The 21,759-nt window shown below is 28.9% G+C and overlaps 1 protein-coding gene across 3 annotated transcripts; it reads right to left on the reverse strand.

Moving 5' to 3' along the window:
* Positions 1–3,456: 3,456 nt before the first annotated feature.
* On the reverse strand, positions 3,457–9,665 carry LOC137824014 (cucumisin). 3 transcript variants are annotated; one of them, XM_068629429.2, is made up of 11 exons: positions 9,566–9,665; positions 8,129–8,273; positions 7,628–7,716; positions 7,358–7,449; positions 6,892–7,126; positions 6,141–6,660; positions 5,961–6,061; positions 5,050–5,271; positions 4,832–4,943; positions 4,536–4,749; positions 3,457–4,154 (listed from the first exon to the last, which is right to left on the reverse strand). In XM_068629429.2, exons 2-11 carry the CDS (start codon positions 8,213–8,215, stop codon positions 3,631–3,633), a joined length of 2,196 nt encoding a protein of 731 aa, XP_068485530.1. In that variant the 5' UTR covers positions 8,216–8,273; positions 9,566–9,665; the 3' UTR covers positions 3,457–3,630. The 3 variants fall into 3 exon arrangements, with proteins under 3 accessions (XP_068485530.1, XP_068485531.1, XP_068485532.1); XM_068629430.2 differs by lacking the exon at positions 8,129–8,273 and having other exon boundaries at positions 9,566–9,622; XM_068629431.2 differs by lacking the exons at positions 7,628–7,716; positions 8,129–8,273 and having other exon boundaries at positions 9,566–9,616.
* Between the last annotated feature and the right edge of the window lie 12,094 nt (positions 9,666–21,759).

A 21,759-nucleotide genomic window follows, 5' to 3' on the forward strand; every position in this document is an offset into this window, starting at 1 on the left:
TATGATTCTAATATTATTTAATTATTGATTATTTCTCTTCTTAGTTAAACTTGTACTCCTTGTATATATTCGGATCATTTGTTTTGATTTCAATAACAAAAAGGAAGAGATTCATTTTCATATCATTTGTCCTCTTTTTACTTTTTTGTTCATCGTTCTCTTTTATTCATTTCTGTTCTCGAGATTTTGATGGTTTTCGGCTCTTCAGGATTTTATGCTATCGCAAGTGTTTATTCTCTGAAAAAGCTACTGAAGAAGTAATTTCATTTAGACTTTGTTGGGCCATCGTCAATGTGTGCCATAGTCATGAGGTTGATTCTTATGAAAGTTTTATTAACCATGCTACCATCCTTCGTGAAAACTCTGGCTTGCGTAGAAATTTTAAAATTGAACAATTGGTTCTGACTATAACTTGATGATTTTGAAAATATGATCGAATTCACCTTGCAGTGTATATTAGAGCGAGATTAATGGATACCTTGTTTCTGCACAGTGTTCGGTTACGAAGTATATCGGCTTCTGTTATGAAAACTCTTGGATTAAGGTTGCTCCAATTACTTTGGATGAAGTTTTCGAGTAAACTATGATTAGCTTACATAAAACTGGTTTTGCGAGAATGGGTGGCGCCGCCAACACTTTCTGTAACATTGAAAAAAATTGTTCACGATATTCATTCCATTTAAAGGCCTTCGCTTTTCTCAACAACTTGATAATTGGTTTGGTTCTTTCAGAAAAAATGTTACTAAATTTTTTAATAACCTGTTTTAATAAAAATGTCACCTTTCTTTAAAATTGTTATTAAAAGTGTTTAGTAATATTTGTTTTCAATAAAGATAACATTATAAAAATATTATTAAAAAAAATGTAATATTTTGTAATATTTTAACAAATTTTATTAAATTGTTTAATAAAAAAATGTACAAATGTTACTATTTTCTAATCACTGTTCTATAATATTGTAACCTACTTATTATTGTTGTTAACAAAAAATTGCCACAACTCTTTCAACAAAAGATACCAAAACAACATAATTATCAGTTTTGCGGTCCTCAATTTATTTTTTACCCAAATTCTTCTTTCTAAGTGAAAATCAAATGTTTTCATCACAATCTAATACTTATAATCTAATACTTATGCATATATTTTTTATTTTTTTATTAACAATGAATAAATTAAATTAAGAGATACTTCAGAAATATTTTGGATACTTCAGTTATGCATGTGTTAGATTACCAAATTCTTCTTTACTTTCAACTTACCTTATTTATCACGAAATTAGGCATTTCAGTGTTGAATAATCAGTTGTGACTTCTCATATGACTGGAACATATGCACCAAAAATAATTTCATGTCTATGTTATTGTAATCAAAATGAAGCCTATAATTGGTTTGCGATAGAAAGAGCGGCCACAAGCCTATAAATGATTTACTTGTCCCTCTCATAAAACAACAACTTTATTCTTAAATATAAGATAAAAATTCTATTACTTTCATAAGACATTTGAAGATACTAACAACCAATATATCTACTATGGAGGTTTGCTGGTAACAAGCAATTTATCACTATTGATATCTTGTCCTTAGCTCAACTGAACGTTTGATTTTGGATAACTTTTAAAGTCTCTTCAGCTTGCTTCTCATTTTCATATTGGTGTCTCGACTCCTTGATTTGTATGCAATCAATTAAAAATAAATGATTTTTTATAAGTTGGTCAGGTGTATGCTTTGCGGTTTGTGAGGGGAGTTTGTCTCTGTTAGATGGGTTGAATGACAAATGTTAAAAATGTATAAGAGTCTGACCACTCCTGAAGTGGTCTATATTTATTTTTTTTCTTGATAAAAAAACAAACAATATATCAAATATTCTCCTTCCCATTAAGCTCCCAAAGCAAAACAAGTGTAGAGCAATATGCAAGAAGAATGATATTGTTGTCATCAAATATACAATGAACATACAAAATATAGTGTGATAAAAAGTATAAAAAATTTGATTACCTAATTATCAATTGAAATTTGTCTGCTATTTATTGATCTATATTCAAGTTAGTCCTATCAAAATGAATTTTTGTTTTACATTCCATTCTTCCTATTTGTTTCCTTTGTACATCACTAATTTCTCTACTTGTATTACATAGAGGTTATTGACAAACAATTCAAACAATGAAACAAAACAAAGGAAACAAAATACTATTATAGAATCAACAATAAACAAAGAATTCTTATAAATGAAAACTATGATCTTATAATAAATTACACCAACAGTTTTTTATTTACTGATGTATTGAAATAAGGTTTTTTTTTTCTTATTCAAATGTCAATCAATATTAAATTACTTAAAATTGAAAAAAAAAAGACTTAGACTTACTTCATTAGTTCATAGACTTCCACACCCTAACAACCTTTTTATTAATTCATTTTTTAAAATAAAGGTTAATTAATAAATCACTTTAATACTTAAAATTTATCAATTTCTTGAATTTCACCTACTCATTCAAAATTCTTTGAATGAACTTCTTTTCTTTATAATTATTTTCAAATATATCCTTGTAATAATGATCATTATTAGTAATAAATCAAAAGAATAAAATTAGAAACATAGTTTAGAGAAGTAAGATTTACAAGAAGAGTTCAAAGGTAGTGGATGGATATTTGAGTGTCTTAAGTTCTTTTCAAGTGTGACAACTCCAACATTAAGGTCTTTAAGTTAGCATATTATTTAGTGATTGTAATAGGAAATTTGATTGAGTTTTACTCAAGATTAATGGTTAGAGATTCAAACGCCAAATTATATTACATGAGTAGTGAATGTAAACTTCATTTTATAAGTCAATTTTGTGATGTTGAACTAGACATTAATAAACTTTTTAAGATGACATCAGACTTTATTCTAAAGAAACTTTATTCTAATGAGATATGTAGAACTGCGTTTGAAATGCTCAATCTTTTATGCGACGGAATATATTAAAGATTTCACAATAATTAGAAATAAGAACAAATTAATATATATATATATATATATATGAATAAGTACAAATTTCACCTTACAACAACAAACAACAGTAAAATCTTCTTTAAGTTGTCATTATAGTAACCATTTGAAGTTCGAAGATACTCAAGAAATCATATACATCTCATCAACCTCCTTTCTTCTTTAATTTAATTAAATTACAATATAAATATTTTTTTAAAGTTTATTATTTGGTTATTACTAGTTTTCGTTATGTGAAGAAGGATCATGGATGTCTACAATATAGTGACATTTATATTACTAAGAAAATTATAGAACCGCTTTTTAAAATAAAATATTATATTATAATAAAATACTAATTTACTTAAGTGTGAAATGATGGTTTAAAATATCATTTTCACAATGTCGTCTCATTTCAGTAACCAATGATAATGAATGTATTCATATAATATAACAACATCTAAAGGAGCAGTAAAAAATACTTTGGATAAAAGTAATTATTATCTTGATTTTATTCCTGACTTACATAGCACTTTATCATAAATTCTGTGGTTTACAACACACCCAGAATACTTATTCACTAAACTTCAACAGGAAGAAAAAAAAAGAGAAACAAGCAACAAATTACACAATCATTGTCATTCACGTTGGTAACAGAAAATTTATGGAACATAAACGACAATGGGGCTCCTTACCTGATGAGTGCCATCATCCCAAGTCAAAGAAAAAGAATCCAAGTTTGCATTAATGGTTCCTTGAATCCTAACGGTGAAGGACAGGCTCTGACCCACAGATGTGAAGGTCAAAACATTTGGCACTACTTGGATGTTTAAAGAAGATGGATATCCAGATATTATTGCCCTATATGTGGATCTAGCTGATCCAACATTAGTGACAGTTCTACCGTAAGTGACATCGTTGTAACTTGAGCGAGCGGTTGCTAGAGCAAATGATGGGAGGTTAAGGTTGAAAACAGATCCTCTATTTGCTGATGTACAAGTATTCTTATCTCCCGTAATTCTTCGCAACAATACTGTACTATAACCTTGTCCACACAGAAAATTAATATAATCATTCGGACCAAGATCATAAACTAGTCCAGGATTTACTGCCTTCAAAGGATTGATTTGCCCCGCACCGTAAGCAAATTCAGCATCCGAATTAAGTGCAGGATTCAGAGGGGTAGCTGTAAATGATAATCCAACAAATTTGGTCGTAAACATATATATACTTGGCCATTAAGATATACCATAAAATAATTGAACTTAATCTAGTTTTTTCCAACATAAATGTACTTTAGGGTGATAATGCATAAGGTTTTAGGTTATCATATTTAAGGATATGAGTTACTCATGATCTCACAACAAAAATAAAAGTTCCATATCTATATATGTGTAAATGAAATCATACGTGTGTATTCAAATTAAAAACCCCAACAATAACCCAGGTGAGGAAAGAAAAGAAAGAACTAGCCTTTTTAAATTAACCATGAAGGGTTCTTGAATTGTGAGATAAGAAAAGGGAATAAAATGAGTTTAGCATGCACGGATGACAAGGAGGCCATTACCAGTTGTCATCAATGCGGATTTAAGTACAGCAGGAGACCAGCTGGGATGAAATGATTTGACATAAACAGCTGTTGCAGTAACATGAGGGCATGCCATTGAAGTTCCAGATATTATATTCGTATACGATGTTCTCCTATCTCCTTTAACTGAAGAAATAGGAGAAATTGGAGACCATGCAGCCAGAATGTCAACTCCTGGAGCTGCTATATCAGGCTACACCATCAAGAAATAACTTATATATAAGCAAATGAGCTTGAATTGGTTGGATTGATTGTATATTGTACCATGAAGTTACCTTAAGAATGTTTGGAGTGATCCTATTGGGACCTCTTGATGAGAAAGGAGCAATGTAAGGGGCTGCTGAGTCTATTCCTTCGTAACTCTTGGATATGATAGCTGCTGGATTACTACAAATTGGTGACATGACATATAAATTAGTTAATTCAAGACTAATTGAGCAAAATTTTATAGCACTTATGTATGATCTTTATGTGTTGATAAAAATTTTCGTACCTTGTTGACTTTAAATAATTATATACGGATTGTCCATCATTTGCGCTAATGTGCATTGCTGGCAATGCAAATACATATGCGGCAACTAAAGGCAATGTACTGCTGAATATGACACCAGCAGCCCCAGAAGCAAATCCCACACGTTCGGAAGGATAATAGCCATCACATAAAACAATTTTCCCTCTCACCAAAGCTCCATTTAAAGAATTATCAATGCACATACTAAGCAATGGTAATGTTAGAATGGAGTTTTGAATTGTAATAGAAAGATTTGAAACAAATTACCAAATAATAAGGCTAAATTACTTTGCTAATTCCTTTAATTATTTAAAATATTCAATTCCCTTCAGATACTAAAACAAAATAATTAAGTAAAAACTAATTTTTTTAAAAAAATAATTAGTCACTATATTAATTAAATTAATTATTATTTAAAAATTAAACAAATTATTAATATATAAAATAAATTTTATTATTAATAAATAATTTTTAAATTTATACTAATATCATATTTAAAGAATTATTAAAGGTTTACAATTTTATTATATTTAAAAATCAAAACTTGAATTTTTTAAAACTAATTACAATTTATTATAGTGACCTTTTCTACAATGTGTAATTTTTATTTTTTTAAATAAATTATAATATTATTATAGTGATAAATGTTTAAAAAAAATCTTCACTATTTTGTAAAATTAAAATTTTTAATCGTTAGAAAGTGTTAATCATTAATTCAATATTGCTTCTTTAACTGTGTCAACTTGATTAGATGGAAAAGACACATTGAATATTTAAAGATAATTAAGACATGAAGTTGAACCCTTTAAAATAGAGAAACTATATAAAAATTTATAAATAAATAAAGAAAGTAATAAAAGCAATTAAAAAGAGATATTGGTAAATGTTGGTACCTGGATTCGGAACTATTAAATCCAGGAGCTGGTACATCTCCTCCAAAAATTAAAGGGTAACCATTACTCTGTGTAGGAATAAATGTATTCACTGAAACTCCCTGCATATATTGAGAGAAATCTTTTGTTACTTTTTTAATATTTTAAAAAATAAGTAAAAGAATTTAAAGAGATAATTACCTGGATGATCTGGCCATTACCCAGTTTGAGATCAGTGAAAAACTTTCTGTCTATAGTGCTGGCAGCCACAGAAAGGAACCAGGGTGCAAGATTCACCATTGTGTAACGATTTGGACCCAAATTGTCTGCTGTTTTAGAAGTTAATATGCCACTCTTCATTGCATGGTAAGCTCCTATTGCAGATTCATCATCAAAATATTCCAGGTGTTGGACCTTTGTTGGTCCCACTGAAATAGAAATAATATCAACACCATCCGCAATGGCTGCATCATATCCTGCAAGAATGTCAGTATTCATACAACCCGATGTCCAACAAACTTTATACACAGCAATGCGTGCTGATGGAACTCCTCCTCTTGCTATTCCTGACCCAAGCCCAAACAGATTTGCATTGGGAACACGGTTTCCAGCTGCAGTGGATGCACAGTGAGACCCGTGACCAGAAGTATCAGTTGGATTTATGATGTCCTCTGGCTCGAACTGACCCCCAATACGAAAATATCTTGCCCCAATTACTTTGCTACAAACAATTCATAAAGCAAGCATTCATATATAAGTAATTTAATGGTTACTTATATCTTTTAATAATTATTACTTTGAAAATTTTATTACTTAAGTTTAGGTCTATGTGTTTGGATCCAAGTTGATTTACTATTGGCATGAAAATATTTAAAATGTGAGTTTAAAATTTGAAACCGAACATGTTGTTTATGTATGTGTGTTATAGCATGTTATAAGAAACATTACTTACTAATTGCAAGTGAAGTTATCGCATTTTCCCTTCCATTTCTGTGGTGGTGGACCAAAGCCTCCATCAGTAAAGCTACCGGAATTAGCCCAAATTCCACTATCGATTACTCCAACAATTGTGTTACTTTCTACATTTGTTCTTGGGACATTTTCAGGGAAGTTAAGGAAGTCCCAGGACCTTGATGTTTGGACACTGTAGACTCTTTCTGGAATAACAGACACCACACCATCCATTCCTGTCCAACAATTCCAAATTTTCACAAATCATAATTAGAGTTGCACAGAGAATGACAATCATATTAATGTAGGAATATGACAGGAACCAAAACCAAAAATATATTTATGAATAAAGCAAAAAGCTGATGAAAATGTGGTCTGAGCTAATAGACACATATCTGTAATTGGAATATTTGAAGTACTCTGTTTATTAATATATTTTAGTTCTTTTTTTGAAAAAAAAAACTTACCTTTCATTCTTTCTGATTCTTCTTTGGTTAGACTCGCCACAAATCCATTGAAAGTCTTGTAGCGGTGCAGCAAAGTATCTGATGCAAATTTGCTGGATGGATATATATATCATATGGAATTTTAATTAGTTAAAAAAGTTCATATTCTTGATTGATAATAGGTTTAAAATAAAAGAATTGTTCTCTTTTTAGACAATGTTAAACTAAGCCTCAATTGTGAGTGAAAATCTGTTAAAGTGAGTTCTGTAGAAACAATTAAGGGTTATCAACCTGCCCAGAACACTTTGAACCATACTGGTGTGAAATGAATCTGTGATTTCCATGTCCTTTGGATATTCTCCCATGTAGACTATGTAAAGCTGTAGTATGAACAAGATAAATTAAAAAAATAAAACAATTAAAATAATAGTCCCGCTAGGTGAATTTCACGTCGATGCTTAAACATTGAAAATATTATGATGCATAAAATCATTTTTAGGTTAATTTGTTCATTTTGAATATAATCCAAACTCTTTTTTACTTGAAAGTAATCCAATATTTTCTTTAAAAAAATATGCATTATTAGAATTATTTTAAAAAATCATAAAAAATAAAAGCTAAGAGTAATATATGAAAAGATATAACTTCTCACAAATAAAAAGAATGTGAAAATTATTTGAGGAAAAAAAATATAAGTACAAAGTATTGTACAAAAGAGATACTTAGAAATATATGTTTGCAAAAGTATATTTATTTGTTCAGGTTAAACAATATTGAATATGTATTATTTACTTTCCGATCATCTTTAGAAAATGAGGGAGTCAATAGCAGAATGCATGTAAGAATTTGAAGAAGATGCGACAATATTAAAGCCTTCATTTTTCGCTGACAGTAATCTTGATTAAATGATGAATGTGTGTTTTCAAGATCTTTCAACCTGTAAGTAAATTAATTTATTATGTTAAGTATATATTTGAAACACATATCGCATTGCTCATACCCTAAAATTTGATATTGGAAATTGTAAATAGAAGTATAAATTGAGAATGAAAACAGTAACAAAGTAGATTAAGCACAACAAATTTATTTTAATATATATTAGTAAGGTATAACAAAGTGGATTGAGAAGTTATACAATGTACTAAAAAGTTGGTTTTGTGATTTTTTATTTATTTTTAGATAACTGTTATTTTATCAATTCTAGTGGTTGAAGTTGAGTTGAATTGGATAGGTTGGTGAATGTGTTTAATATATTATTTTCTTGAAAATTTATTTTTTCATATATTTTATACATTTTTTTATATAAATGATAAATAAATATAAATCACCTAAGGAATGACTCAACTTTTATACAGAAAATAAGAAGAATATAGGATCTCACTCTCGAGTCTATCCCAAACTTCCAAGAAAAACTACCTACAAATTCTTACCCAAAAATAACTAATGAGATCCGTCATTGGCAACAACCAGGATATATCATTACATCAAATTATAAAATACAAACAAATATAATCAGTTCACTAAACATTAATTAATCTCTAAAAGTAAAGAACCTTTATTTTTATCCTCTTTACAAAAAACACAACATCTTAACATGTCACGAGCACAACAAATAAAAAAAAATATTATTCTAATATAAAAGGCATTTTACACATAAAATTTTAAACTACTGTAAATTTTGTCATTTAATTTAAATTTTAAATGAGATTAACTTTTCACTATGGTTTTAAATTATTACTAAATGGGGTCTTCAAGGCAGCATGTATGCTGAAAAGTTAAATAACTTTGTATTAATTAATTTAAATACGGAATAAATAATAAATATAAAAAAGTATGATACATTCTACTGTTTTAAGTGGTTTTTCAAGTCAAAGCACTGACTGAAATTAATTAGATGGTTTGAAAAAAAAAATCAAATACAATTTGATAAAGTTTGGTTTATGATGATTTATAATTCATTGTATTATGAGGTGAACTTTAAGTCTAACTTAACTTCATAAAATTAGTTCATGAAGTGAGCTTTTACACCCACTTATTTTCTCATCTCTAATCAATATGGGATCTACAACAAAGTGAGTTTTTAGTTTTTAAATTGAGATATAAATGAAATAATAGAATTAGAGCATTGTTATAAATATAGAACCAGAGAACAGAAGCAATAGAAAATTATTAGGAAAAAGAGCTATAAATGAATTATGTAATAAAGATAGGAATAGATGAGAGACATACACAACTTAAGTCGACCGCACATGTTCATCTATCTTGAAGAAAGGATGTGAATACACACTCTGTCTCACCTTTTATAGCCACTACATTCGATGGCTTCATGGTCCACGTTTTGCACAATCAATTTTCAAGGAGAAAAATTAATTTGATTGAATTTTTAAAAGAAAAAACTATACACTCCAATAGAAATTGGAGTTTCATAATATAACTATACTTCTTTATATTAATCCTTTTTTTAAATATTCATTCAGAAGATAATATTTTTAACTGTGTAATGTATTGAATATTTTTTTTCTAAAATATGTTTTAAAAAGATAAAGAAATTTTTTTAACTGTGTAATGTAATTCTTTTAACACATGAAACAAGAATTATTTTTTTAAATAAAATTTTTTATATTAGACATCACTAAGATTTTAGTTAGACTCACAACTTAAATAAAAATAATTATTAAATATTATTAAAAAAAATATGAAGAATTAAACCGAAATACTCACAACTTAAATAAAAATAATCATTAAATATTATTAAAAAAATACAGAAAATTAGACCAAAATCCATATAACTCAATTCTTAATCTAAAATAGCACTTAATTGAAACATTGAGAAACTCAATTTAAGGTTTTTTAAGAATTTACCTATGAAATATTTTAATAATAAAATTTGGTAGAATATTTTAATATTTAGTTATTTTAAATACCTCCTTTAATATTTGCAATACATGAAAGGTAATTTTGTTTTTTTTATAAAGATTGACTACTCGTACTTCTTTTATTTATATTTTCTATTATTGATAAAAAAAATATAAAAGTAGTTTTCACACACTTGGAAGAGGACATTAGGGATAAGTGTTTGAAGTCCGCAAAGCATTGGTTGAGAAGAAATTAAATAAAGATAAAAAGTTTAAATTAATTTCTATAGTTAGAAAAGATAAAAGTGAAAATAATTTTAAAGTTTTTTGAAATGCTGTACAGTTCTTTCTTATTTTTAATTTACTTCAATCAAATTTCTTTAAATTTTATTTTATTTTTTCACTCTTATTTGTACACTTTTCTTTATTTTTATTCATTTTATTTATCTCTTCTTTAACAAAGAGGTATACAAAAATTATGTTATTCTCGTCATTATAAAAAAACCATCAAATTAACTTATGAATAAACATCAAATTTAATTAATCAAATTTGTTTATAAATATTAGTTGAATACTATTAAATTCTAATGTGATAAAAAAAATTAAAAAAACTTTAAAATAATAATATTGAATAAATATTTACATTAGTGGAAGATTAGCATCACTTTAACAATGCTAACTCTTTCTAACTTCTTTTAATAAGTTAATTTATTTATGATGTCAAACTATCATCAGAATTAACTAAAATAGATAAGATTAACATTAGTATAGTTGACACTAAATTTATTTAATTGAATATTTATATTTATTTAAGTTAGTATCAACTTAGTCGGTATGTTATGAATTTGTGTACATTTAAGACAACAAATAAAAATTGTAGATTATTTTTAATCTAAAGGTCCAGATTTAAAGATAATAAATCTCATCACTCCAAAATTTTCTCTCTCACATTCTATATAAACATCCTTATAATCATTTCCTTTATTCACATTCATAAATCTCCTCAGACTCATTTCCTTCATCAACATTCATCTCTTTTATCCACTAATCTCCTTCACTCACACTCATTTTCTTCATCCTCACACATCTAATTCATCCACACTCTTCCCCTTCTTTCTTTCATTCACATTCACGTACTTCATCCACGTTCATCTTATTCCTCCACTGCAATTTTTTTTTATACTTTATTTTGTTGAAAATGGGGGCTCCTCCCAAAAATAAGTCCTTTTCTCTAATTTAGATTCCACACCTAAACATTATTAACCCATTCCCTAGAGTTAGAGAAATTTCCTACTTATTAGCGAACAAAGAAAAGAGCCTCGTGAATCTACATTTCAAGGCCCCAAACTCACCCAGTTGTCATCCCATAAAAGGATTTCTCTCCCATTTCCAACCTCCCAGTTAAAGCAGTCTTCGAACTTCCCTCCCCAATCCTCTGACTTCTAAATCTCCTTCAAAACTTTCCACCAAGAGAAACTTTGTAGTTATTGTCCCTATGCTCTTTCAAGCTTTTCCAACCTCCATACTTAGACTCGATGATCTCCAACCACAGCCCACCCTTGTCTGAACTCAGACGCCAAATCCACTTTCCCAATAAGGTCACATTGAAAAGCCTAATATTGGTAATGCTAAACTCGCCCGCTTCCCGAAACTCGCAGACTTATTCCCAAGCAGCTTAGGCTATCTTCCTCCCTTCAAACCCCACCTCTAAAGAAAATTCCTCTACAGACTCAAGATCTTCTTCATCATAGTAGAAGGCATCTTGAACAAAGAAAGATAAAATAATGGGATAGACGACAAAATAGACTTTATTAAGCAAATCCTCCCTGCCATTGAGACGAATCTACCCTCCCATCTATCAGTCTATTCTTCATCCTCTCAACCACTTCATCCCAAAACACGTCACTCTTATGACACCCTCTACTGGCATCCTCAGGTATTTGAAAGGAGTTTTCATCACGTCACAATTGAGAATTGTCGCAAAACAGAGGATCACAGTCTAATCGACCCCCACCCCGCAAATTATGCTCTTCAAGAAGTTCACCTTTAGACCATAAGCCAACTCGAAACAATTCTGAATAACCTTTATGTTAAACAAACTTTTATAACTTGCTTTATAGAAAAATAAAGTATCATTTGCGTATTGAAGCATGTTCACTTTAATCTTCTTACTCCCGATCTCCAAGCTCTCAACCAAATCTTTCTAAACCGCTTTCCTAGAAACCCTAACAAGGCCTTCAGTTGCTATAAGGAACAAGAACAGGGTCACCTTGCCTCAATCACTTCTTCAAAATAAATTCCTTAACCGGGTTTCCATTTACTATAATTAACAACGACGTTGATTCTAGACAAGATTTAATCCAAGAAATCCACTTTTCACAGAATCTGAGCCTTCCTAACTTATAATAAATAATTTCCCACCTCATGGATTCGTAAGCCTTCTCATAATTCACCTTGAAAAAGACACAACTTTTCTTCTTCCTTTTCATCTCATCTAGAACTTCGTTGGACACAAGAATGTTATCCATTAGCCCCCTTCCTTCAAGGAAAGTAAATTGGCTAAAATCGATGACTTTACTAATCACCTTTTTCAGCCTGAGAGACAAAATCTTTGATACGATTTTGTTCACGCACCCTACCAACGAAATGGGTTTGAAATCACTAAGTTATTGCGAATTATCTGACTTAGTAATCAAACATATAAATGAAGCGTTTTACCCCCTAGGCCATTTACATCTGACACAAAATCATTCATAGCCGATAGAATATCCTCCTTTAGACAGTCGCAACAGAAGTTAAAAGCGTCTGGACCAAGGCTCTTCAAACAAGCACAACTCCAAACTGTAGTTTTAACTTCCTCTTCAGAGAAAGCTCCTACCAACAACGCATTGTCATCACTAGAGATAGAATTAAAACAGTCATTGTCCAACCTGACCTGAGGCCTAGAAACCCCATCGAACTTGGCTTTGAAAAAATCTCTAACATTTGCCTTAACCACCTCTTTATCTTCGCACCACTGATCATTCTCAAGAATGTCATTGATCTCGTTCCTCACTCTCCTCCACTCCACGATCAAATGAAAGAATTTTGTGTTTAGATCGCCTTGTTTCAGCCATTTAAGACGACCTCTTTATTGCAAAACAACTTCTTGTTTGAAAAATTTCCCACTTTGTTTTGCTAACAAGAGTCTCCTCACCTCCCTCTCAGGCTTATCTAGATCACTTTCATAATCTCTTGCATCCAGGTCTTGAATTTTCTTTTGCAGATCTTTCCCTACTTGGTTAACATTTCCGAAAATATCTCTATTCCAGATTTTCAAATCTGATTTCAACTTTTTCATTTTTTTCTTTTAAAACAAGCAACCCTCCACCTTGCACCTCATAGCTATGCCATTTACTGGGAACGGATTTTCTAAACCTACCATCAGTTTGTCAAACATCCAAACTTCTGCTTGTCATTTGAAAACAATTTCTTCTCCACATCGTAATAATCTCTCCTACATTATTAACAACACCATTTTTATTAAAAGTCAATAGTTACATCTATAATCTAGTATCTTAGGGTTTAGGGTTTAGAGTTTACATTAAACATATAAGAATTTATACATACATGAAAAAGTCTATTAAAATAATATAAATAACTTAATTTTTCTTAGATAAATATTGTCCTTTTATTATACATTTATTCATTTAACTTTTAAGTATGAAAGTGTCTTATGTACTACACGCTTGGAAATAAATTTTGAATGAATAAAAGTTTGCAGATAAATTGCAAATCATAATTCTTTATTCCATTATAAATTATATCGTTTTAAACTTTATCCTTTTGAAATATTATTTAGGATAAAAATAATAAAAAATACAATCAAAATTTATTAAAAGTCCTTAAAATCTTTAGATTAAACTTAGTTATTTATAAATTATTTTTAATAAAAATTCAAAGGTAAAAATCTCACAATAAAATTTATAAACATTTTTAAATTTTTAGGTCAATTCATACACAATAATTTATAAATAATTTATAGATAATATGTATGTAATTACCTACTAATCTCGTCTATATTTAATTACATGTGAATGTGGTTGATATGTATGGATGAAATTTATAGATAAATTATGTACAGATGAGATTTATATATAAATATGTGGATGAGATTTGTAGGTAATTATTGACCTCACTTCTTACCTTCTAACCTCATCCATCTAAATAAACAAAAACCCTCGTCTTCACACAAAATCTAATATTCCAACTTATAAGGAAGAACTAAGTGATAGAACTTTAGAACTAAGTGGTAGAACTTTTGCTTCAAATATATCCCCAACATACTATTGCACTCTATCATACCACATTATTTGGATAAATGTATTATAGAAAAACCTTCTTACATACTCTAATTGATCTTGAATACAATTATCTGCGCTATGTGTGAGTTAAAGGAGGAAACATGTCAACATACTTTCATTGAATGTGATGCTGCTCAGAGGGTGTGGGTGTTATGTCTTAGATGGATCGGCATTGTATCGGTCCAGCAGAATACCATCTTATCTCATTTTGAAAGTTTTTACCTACCCCAACTTAGTAGTAGACAAAACCTCTTTTGGAAAGGAGTGTGGGCAACTACAGTGGCATGTATTTGGGAGCAAAGGAATTTCGTTGTCTTTAGACAAGGGAAAGTAGATGTGGAGGAGATTGTTCAGAAAGTCCAGCTTAAATCCTGGCAATGGCTAAAGCACAGGGGCTCCTCTTTTAACTATTCTTTTACAGATTGGGTGCTGAATCCCCTTATCTGCATTAGAAGTTACAAATAAATGGGGAAGGATGTCATGATCGCCGGTCGATGAATTGGCGCTCTCCATATGTGTGTAGTCGGTGGTCGCCAAAGATATGCAAGGTCAACATGATCGCCGGTTGATGAAAAGGCGATCTCCATGCGTGCGTAGTCGGTGGTCGTCGAAGGTATGCAAATGTCAACATGATCGCCGGTCGATGAAGCGGCGTTCTGGTCAACATGATTGCCGGTCGATGAAACGGCGATCTCCTAGCGTGCGTAGTCGGTGGTCGTATGCAAAGGTCAACATGATCGTCGGTCGATGAAACAACGATCTCCATGCGTGCATAGTCGGTGGTCGTTGAAGGTATGCAAAGGTCAACATGATAGCCGGTCGATGAAGGGGCGTTCTCCATAGGTCAACATGATCGCCGATCGAAGAAGCGACGTTCTCCATATGTGTGTAGTCGGTGGTCGCCGAAGTTATGCAAGGTCAACATGATCGCCGGTCAATGAAACGACGATCTCCATGTGAGCGTAGTCGGTGGTCGTCGAAGTTATGCAAAGGTCAACATGATCGTCGGTCGATGAAACGACGATCTCCATGTGTGCGTAGTCGGTGGTCGTTGAAGTTATGCAAAGGTCAACATGATCGCCGGTCGAGGAAGCGGTGTCCTCCGTATGTGTGTAATCGGTGGTCGCCAAAGTTATGCAACGTGCATGGGTAACTCGTCGTATGGCGAGGTGAATGTAGGTGGTCTCGGTTCTGGGTGTTTCGGTAAAGTTGAATATTGCTTTAAGGTAACCTGTTGGTTATATTTTTGGGTTTGGTTTTCTCACTTTAAAGTTGTTCTGCTCCAACCATAAAGGAGAGTTTCTTTTGTGGATGATATAGGAGGTCCACTTCAAGTTACTGTATATGGGTTGGGATACCCCTGAAGTATCCCCTTTAATTTTATTTATTCATTGCTGATAAAAAAAAAACATTTAAGATACCTATTAACCATGCTAGTCCTACATAACACATTCTTATTTTCTATTATATAAAAAAAACCTCCCTAATAACCCCAAATATGACTTCCAATGTACCTTTATACAAACAATTTATATACATCACTACATTCCAGAAAAGAAAATAAAAATAAAGGAAAAAAGAAAACTCAGCGAAACCTTTAAAAATATCGCATATCAACCAAGTATAACATTATTAGAAATTCATTAAATAGAAATTAATTTTATTGATAAAAAATTATTAATTTTTATATTAACTAAATTATATATTATTTTAGAGACTAAAATATATGTTGAATTGTTGGATTCTGAAATAGAATGTAGGGTATGAAAAATATAAAATTAATGTGTATAATGGTTGGAAAATATAAAATATGTGATATTCAAAATTGGTAGTTGGGGTGATTTTAAATATAACATGTGTTAAATTCGATATTATATTCTGTTTTAATTTTTGTGAATTTTGTTCTTTACGATGGCATTGCTCAAGCAATGGATATGCACACAAGAAGATTTAAAAACAAACAAATTTGAAAAAGAAGGTTTGGAAACAAAGATAAAGTTGAATACAAAGCCCATCGTTTATGAAGAAGGCCAGAGTATAGGACACACCAGTCACGTTGAAACCGACGTATACATGCATAATGTTTATGAAAAAAACAAATCCATCTTTTACCGAATACAGCATGAATTTCTATAACATGAATTCCAGTAAATATTAAAAATAGATTTTACAGAATATATCTAAATAAAATTTTGTTTTGATAATAATAAAATATAGCAATGATCAATTATGTAATTAATTAAATTAACTTTCAAAATTGTTTTTGTAAGAAAACAAACACTAAAAAAATTATTAAATAAAAAATAATTTTAGATATCAAAATAATTAGTTATTATGTAATTAAATTAGAGAACATTTTACAAAATAAAAAAATTATTGGTATTCGGAGTAGTTTCTATTATTAATAAAAAATTATAAAATAATTTATAAATTTGTATTTTTTTTATCAGCAATAAAAAATCAATAAATGGGAACCACTTTAGGGGTGGTCCAACCTTTTTACAAACACACATACAATTTAACTCCTAACTCACCCAAAACCGCCGGTCAAAAGACCAACCAAACCAAGCGCTAACTAGTTTTACCGAATCAGCCGTATACAGGCCAAAGGATCCAAAACCCAACAGGGATAGGAAAAATAAACTTCGCGGGACTTTGCAGTAATCCAAGACCACACCTTTACTTGTGCTAAGGCAAAAACTTCTAACACATCTGCCACTCCTCCATTAAAGACGACCGAGTTCCTATGCTTCCAAATTTCACTCACAATTCCAACCAAAATTGCCCCCCAAACATCATTAACCGAAACAGATGCCTGACTCAACCTGAATTGAATAAAATTTTGCATTGGATCCAAATGGATTACGAACACACTCCAAGCCACTCAAAGCAAAGGCACCAGACCCTCCAAGCAAAGTCACAAACGGCGAACAAGTGACTCGACGACTCGTCGACCTTCCCACACAAGCAACATACAGGGTTTTCAACCACCATCCCACGCCTTACCAAATTAACCCTAGTTGCAATCCTATTTTCCAATACTCTCCAGGCCAAGAATACAGCAGAAGGCAAGGCTTTACACCTCCACAACCTACTGTAGATCGGAGAGGACTCCCCATCACTAACCCTCCTTACCTTGCTATAAGCTGAGTTAACAGTAAAACTTTGAGACCCCTCAGCCTTCCAGACCCATATAAATTGGTATTTAATCATTAGCTACCAAAGTTTTAACTATTTATTATTGTATATTCTAAATTAGTCTTTATTAATCTTTTAAAGACTAATTTAGAATCTAAAATATTAGTAGTTAAGATCTAGGTATCTAATTTAAATATTAATTTATAAATTATTTTATAATTTTTTATTAATAATAAAATTTATTTTAAATATCAATAATTTTTTAATATCTAAATTACTATATATTTTAACCTTAATATAATGATTAGTTATTTTTTATCTCTAAATATAATTTTTATTTAATAAAAAAAATTTGCACAAAATTCAGGAAAAGCAAGTGAAACTCTTTTTTTTTAATATATAATATACCCATTTTGAAAATAAAGAAAAAGTAAAAGCATATAAATTAAAAATACAATACATTTCTAATTTTTTGTTGGCATATTTTATGGTGATAAAATATGATATTCTTAAATGAACCAATCCTCATTATTGGTGAGAAAATTATATACTTTTATTCTAAATTTTATATTTTATTTTATATTAATACCTCATATTAATTAAATATATATGTTAATTTTTTTTATTCTTACAAGAATTGTAATTTTCGTGAGATGTCATTAAAAGAAAATCAGATTTACCAACACATTATTACTAATGAATCTGAATCTGTAGATAAATTTAGTATTTCTTACTGATATTATCAACATATTTAAATTCACATGTAAATTCAGCATTATTTACAAAATATTATTCACAAAACTAAATTTGTAAACAAATTCAACATTACCTACAAATTATTATCCACAAATTTTTTTTTATCAGTAATAAATAAATTTAATTAAAAAATAGATACTTCAGGGTATCTTAACCCTGATACAAAACAACATATCTCTATTTGTAGGTAAACTTTACATTATCCACGAATTTATAATCATATATAAATTCAATATTATTATTAATATAAATATTTTTATCAACATGATTAATAATACTAATATTTATATTTATATTATTATAATATTAATAATATCAACAATATAAATAATATCAAGAATATAAATAATTTTAATAATATAAATAATATTAATCATATAACTAGTATTCATAAATAATAATAAAAAGATAAAAAGAATAATACAAAATAAAAGAAATATATATGCAAGATTATTTTTGAATCTATTCACGAACTGGACTGGATAAGTATTACCCGTAGACTCAAGTTAGATGATATTATTTACTAACTCAAATTGATTACTGAAGTTTGTGGTATTCTCTATGAATTAGAGTTAGTGAGTATTACTTAAAAACTGAGTAAGTAAATAATATTATAATAAGTATAATAATAATTATAATATGATAAAAGAATTTATTGGAATGTAGTGGTTAAAGTTTTTTTTTTTGTTAGTCAAAGTACTTAATTTTTAATTTTGAGTCCTTAGTATATGTTTTAATGTGAATTATATTTGAACTATTAAATGTATTTAGAAGAAAAAAATATATTACTGATTTATAAAATAATATATTGATATTCACTTCTAATTTAATTAATCTAAGTGATTAATATAAAATAAATAATTTATATTAAAAATAATTCTTTCTAGTTAATGGATTTTTTCTGTAAATTAATCTATGCTATTATTTATCAAAATAATTTGTTCATTATTTATATTGAGAATTTAGTTTGCAGTAAAAACAATGTGAAATAACGTCACTAGTGTTAGAAAACTTGTCAAAATTCGATTTTGAAATATTCAAATTTTATTTAATTTTTTTTATCCTTTTCATTACTTTTTGAAAAAAAATGGAAAATCTTATTAAGTCTAATCCTAAGTGGATTTCCGGATTAATTCAAAGTTAATCAAGCATAATAAATACGTATACAGTGATAAATGATGTGGTCACAGGTATATGAGATTTTTTTAGAAATGAAATGAGTTTATTGAATAAGAGAAAAATTGGCATACCGATATTTATTTATACACAGTTATGAAATATGTTTGAATCTCCACCCCATCTGTTCCTTCTGATAAGAGGATAAGATATTTGGATTGTGATATCATATTTAAGCACCACTATCACATGTTTTTTGTCTTCCCCTCCCCCACTGTTTTATGTCGTTGTTTGATTTGTCAGTGCTTCACATGTTTGTTGTTCTGTTATTCACATATTTTAACTTTTACTTCATCTCTTTAACTTATCTTTGAACTGGAAGAAGGATTTAAGAGAATAGATACATGCAGATTTAAAAGAAAAAATATGGACAAAATAATGTATTTTGATTAGATTATATTAGACTAGAAGTATAAAAAAAATATTGAAATTTGTAAATGATATTATTATTTTTTAAAAAAATTAAAATATAAAATATAAGTTTATAAATTTATTTTTATAATTAAAAAATTATAAAGAATAAAATATAAATAATTTTTTATATTAAAATTAATTAAATTTTGTAAATTATTTTTTATACCATATTTTTGAAAAAAATACAGATTATATAACATTATCGAAACATGTAAAATTGTTATAAAAATAATATAGAAAATTATATTCATATAAATGTAATTTTTAAAAATTAATTTATTTATAAATTTTAGTTATTTGTAATTAGAATATTATATTTAGAACTAACTTTCAAATAAAATACAGATTATTGAAATTTAGGAGAAAATAAAATTTATCAGAAAATAATTCTTTGGATTAATATTTTCATTTTTTAAAATATTATTTTATTTTTATTAAATTATATTATATTATATTTAATTATATAATAAATTATATTATATATAATCGTTTATATTATGTTAATTTTTTAAAATTAATTTTTTATAACTTTAATTATATTATTCATATTTAGATTGTAATTTTTTTTATCTATAATTATTTTATTAATATTTTTATAATTTTAGTTATATTTTTTTATATTTATTGTATGCGCAGTAGAACAATGTAGAAAAACATGTAAGGATAAAAAATATTTATTCAAGCGATTCAATGGTTTATTTAATTTTTCTTTACCAATAAGAAGATTGGTAAACAGTATAACCCCACGTATATATTCGCTTCTGTTTATGAGCAAACCAGTAAATCTAAATCGAGAATATTTCTGTGTTTTCATCTTTGTAAATAGTAAATAGTTTGAACCAAACTTAACATTAGTTAAAAGGGTTTTTTATGTTTTAAAATTTCTGGTTTATTATTATTTTTAAAACTTAAACCATGGTTCATACTTGTGAGGATTGAAGGAAGAGATATAGGAGAAGATGCGATTAAGAATGGAGGAAGTCGAATAGATGATAAATGTTTACAATGGTGAGTGTCTAAAGAGAAAGTTAGTGAGACCAACATTTCAAGTGTTTAGTAGGCTTGTAAATAAGAAGAGACTTAAGAGAGAATGAATTTTGTATTTAGAATTTTCAATCACAATTATATCAAATCCGATTACAGAATGTATATGCAAGATATTTATAAGCAAACGAGATAGTATCTGTCGCAAGCTCCTTACAACTACACATACATCTACAAATACTTGTTCTATTACAAATGTCTTATACTTTATTTATTGTATATATATGGTGACTTTGGATGGTACTCCATCAAGAACTTTACAATAGCTTGCGGCACAAGCTATCCTTTTTGCCTATAAATACTTGCATATACATTTTTGTAATTAGATTTGATATAATTGTGAATGAAGATTCTGAATACAGAATGCATTCTCTCTCAAGTCTCTTCTTGTTTTCAAGTCTAGAAGGCCAGTAGATACTTGGAAGGTTGGCCTCACCAACTTCCGCTTCACACACCATTGCCAACATTTATCATCTATTCGGCTTCCTCCATTCTTAATCACATCTTCCGCTGCATCTCTTCCTTCAATCCTCACAAGTATGAACCACGGTTCACATAGGTGGATCATCGCACCTAAGATCCTCAGGCCAAGCTAAGTACATTCTTCCAAAAAAAAAAAATTGTCAATGTTGTTCTTCACAGTTCATACTTGTTCTTGGCTATTTTATCACTTTTTCTTGTGTTTCCACCGTTTATT

This window comes from Phaseolus vulgaris, chromosome 8 (assembly GCF_051622355.1).
Source record: "Phaseolus vulgaris cultivar YP4 chromosome 8, ASM5162235v1, whole genome shotgun sequence".
Lineage (NCBI taxonomy): Eukaryota > Viridiplantae > Streptophyta > Magnoliopsida > Fabales > Fabaceae > Phaseolus > Phaseolus vulgaris.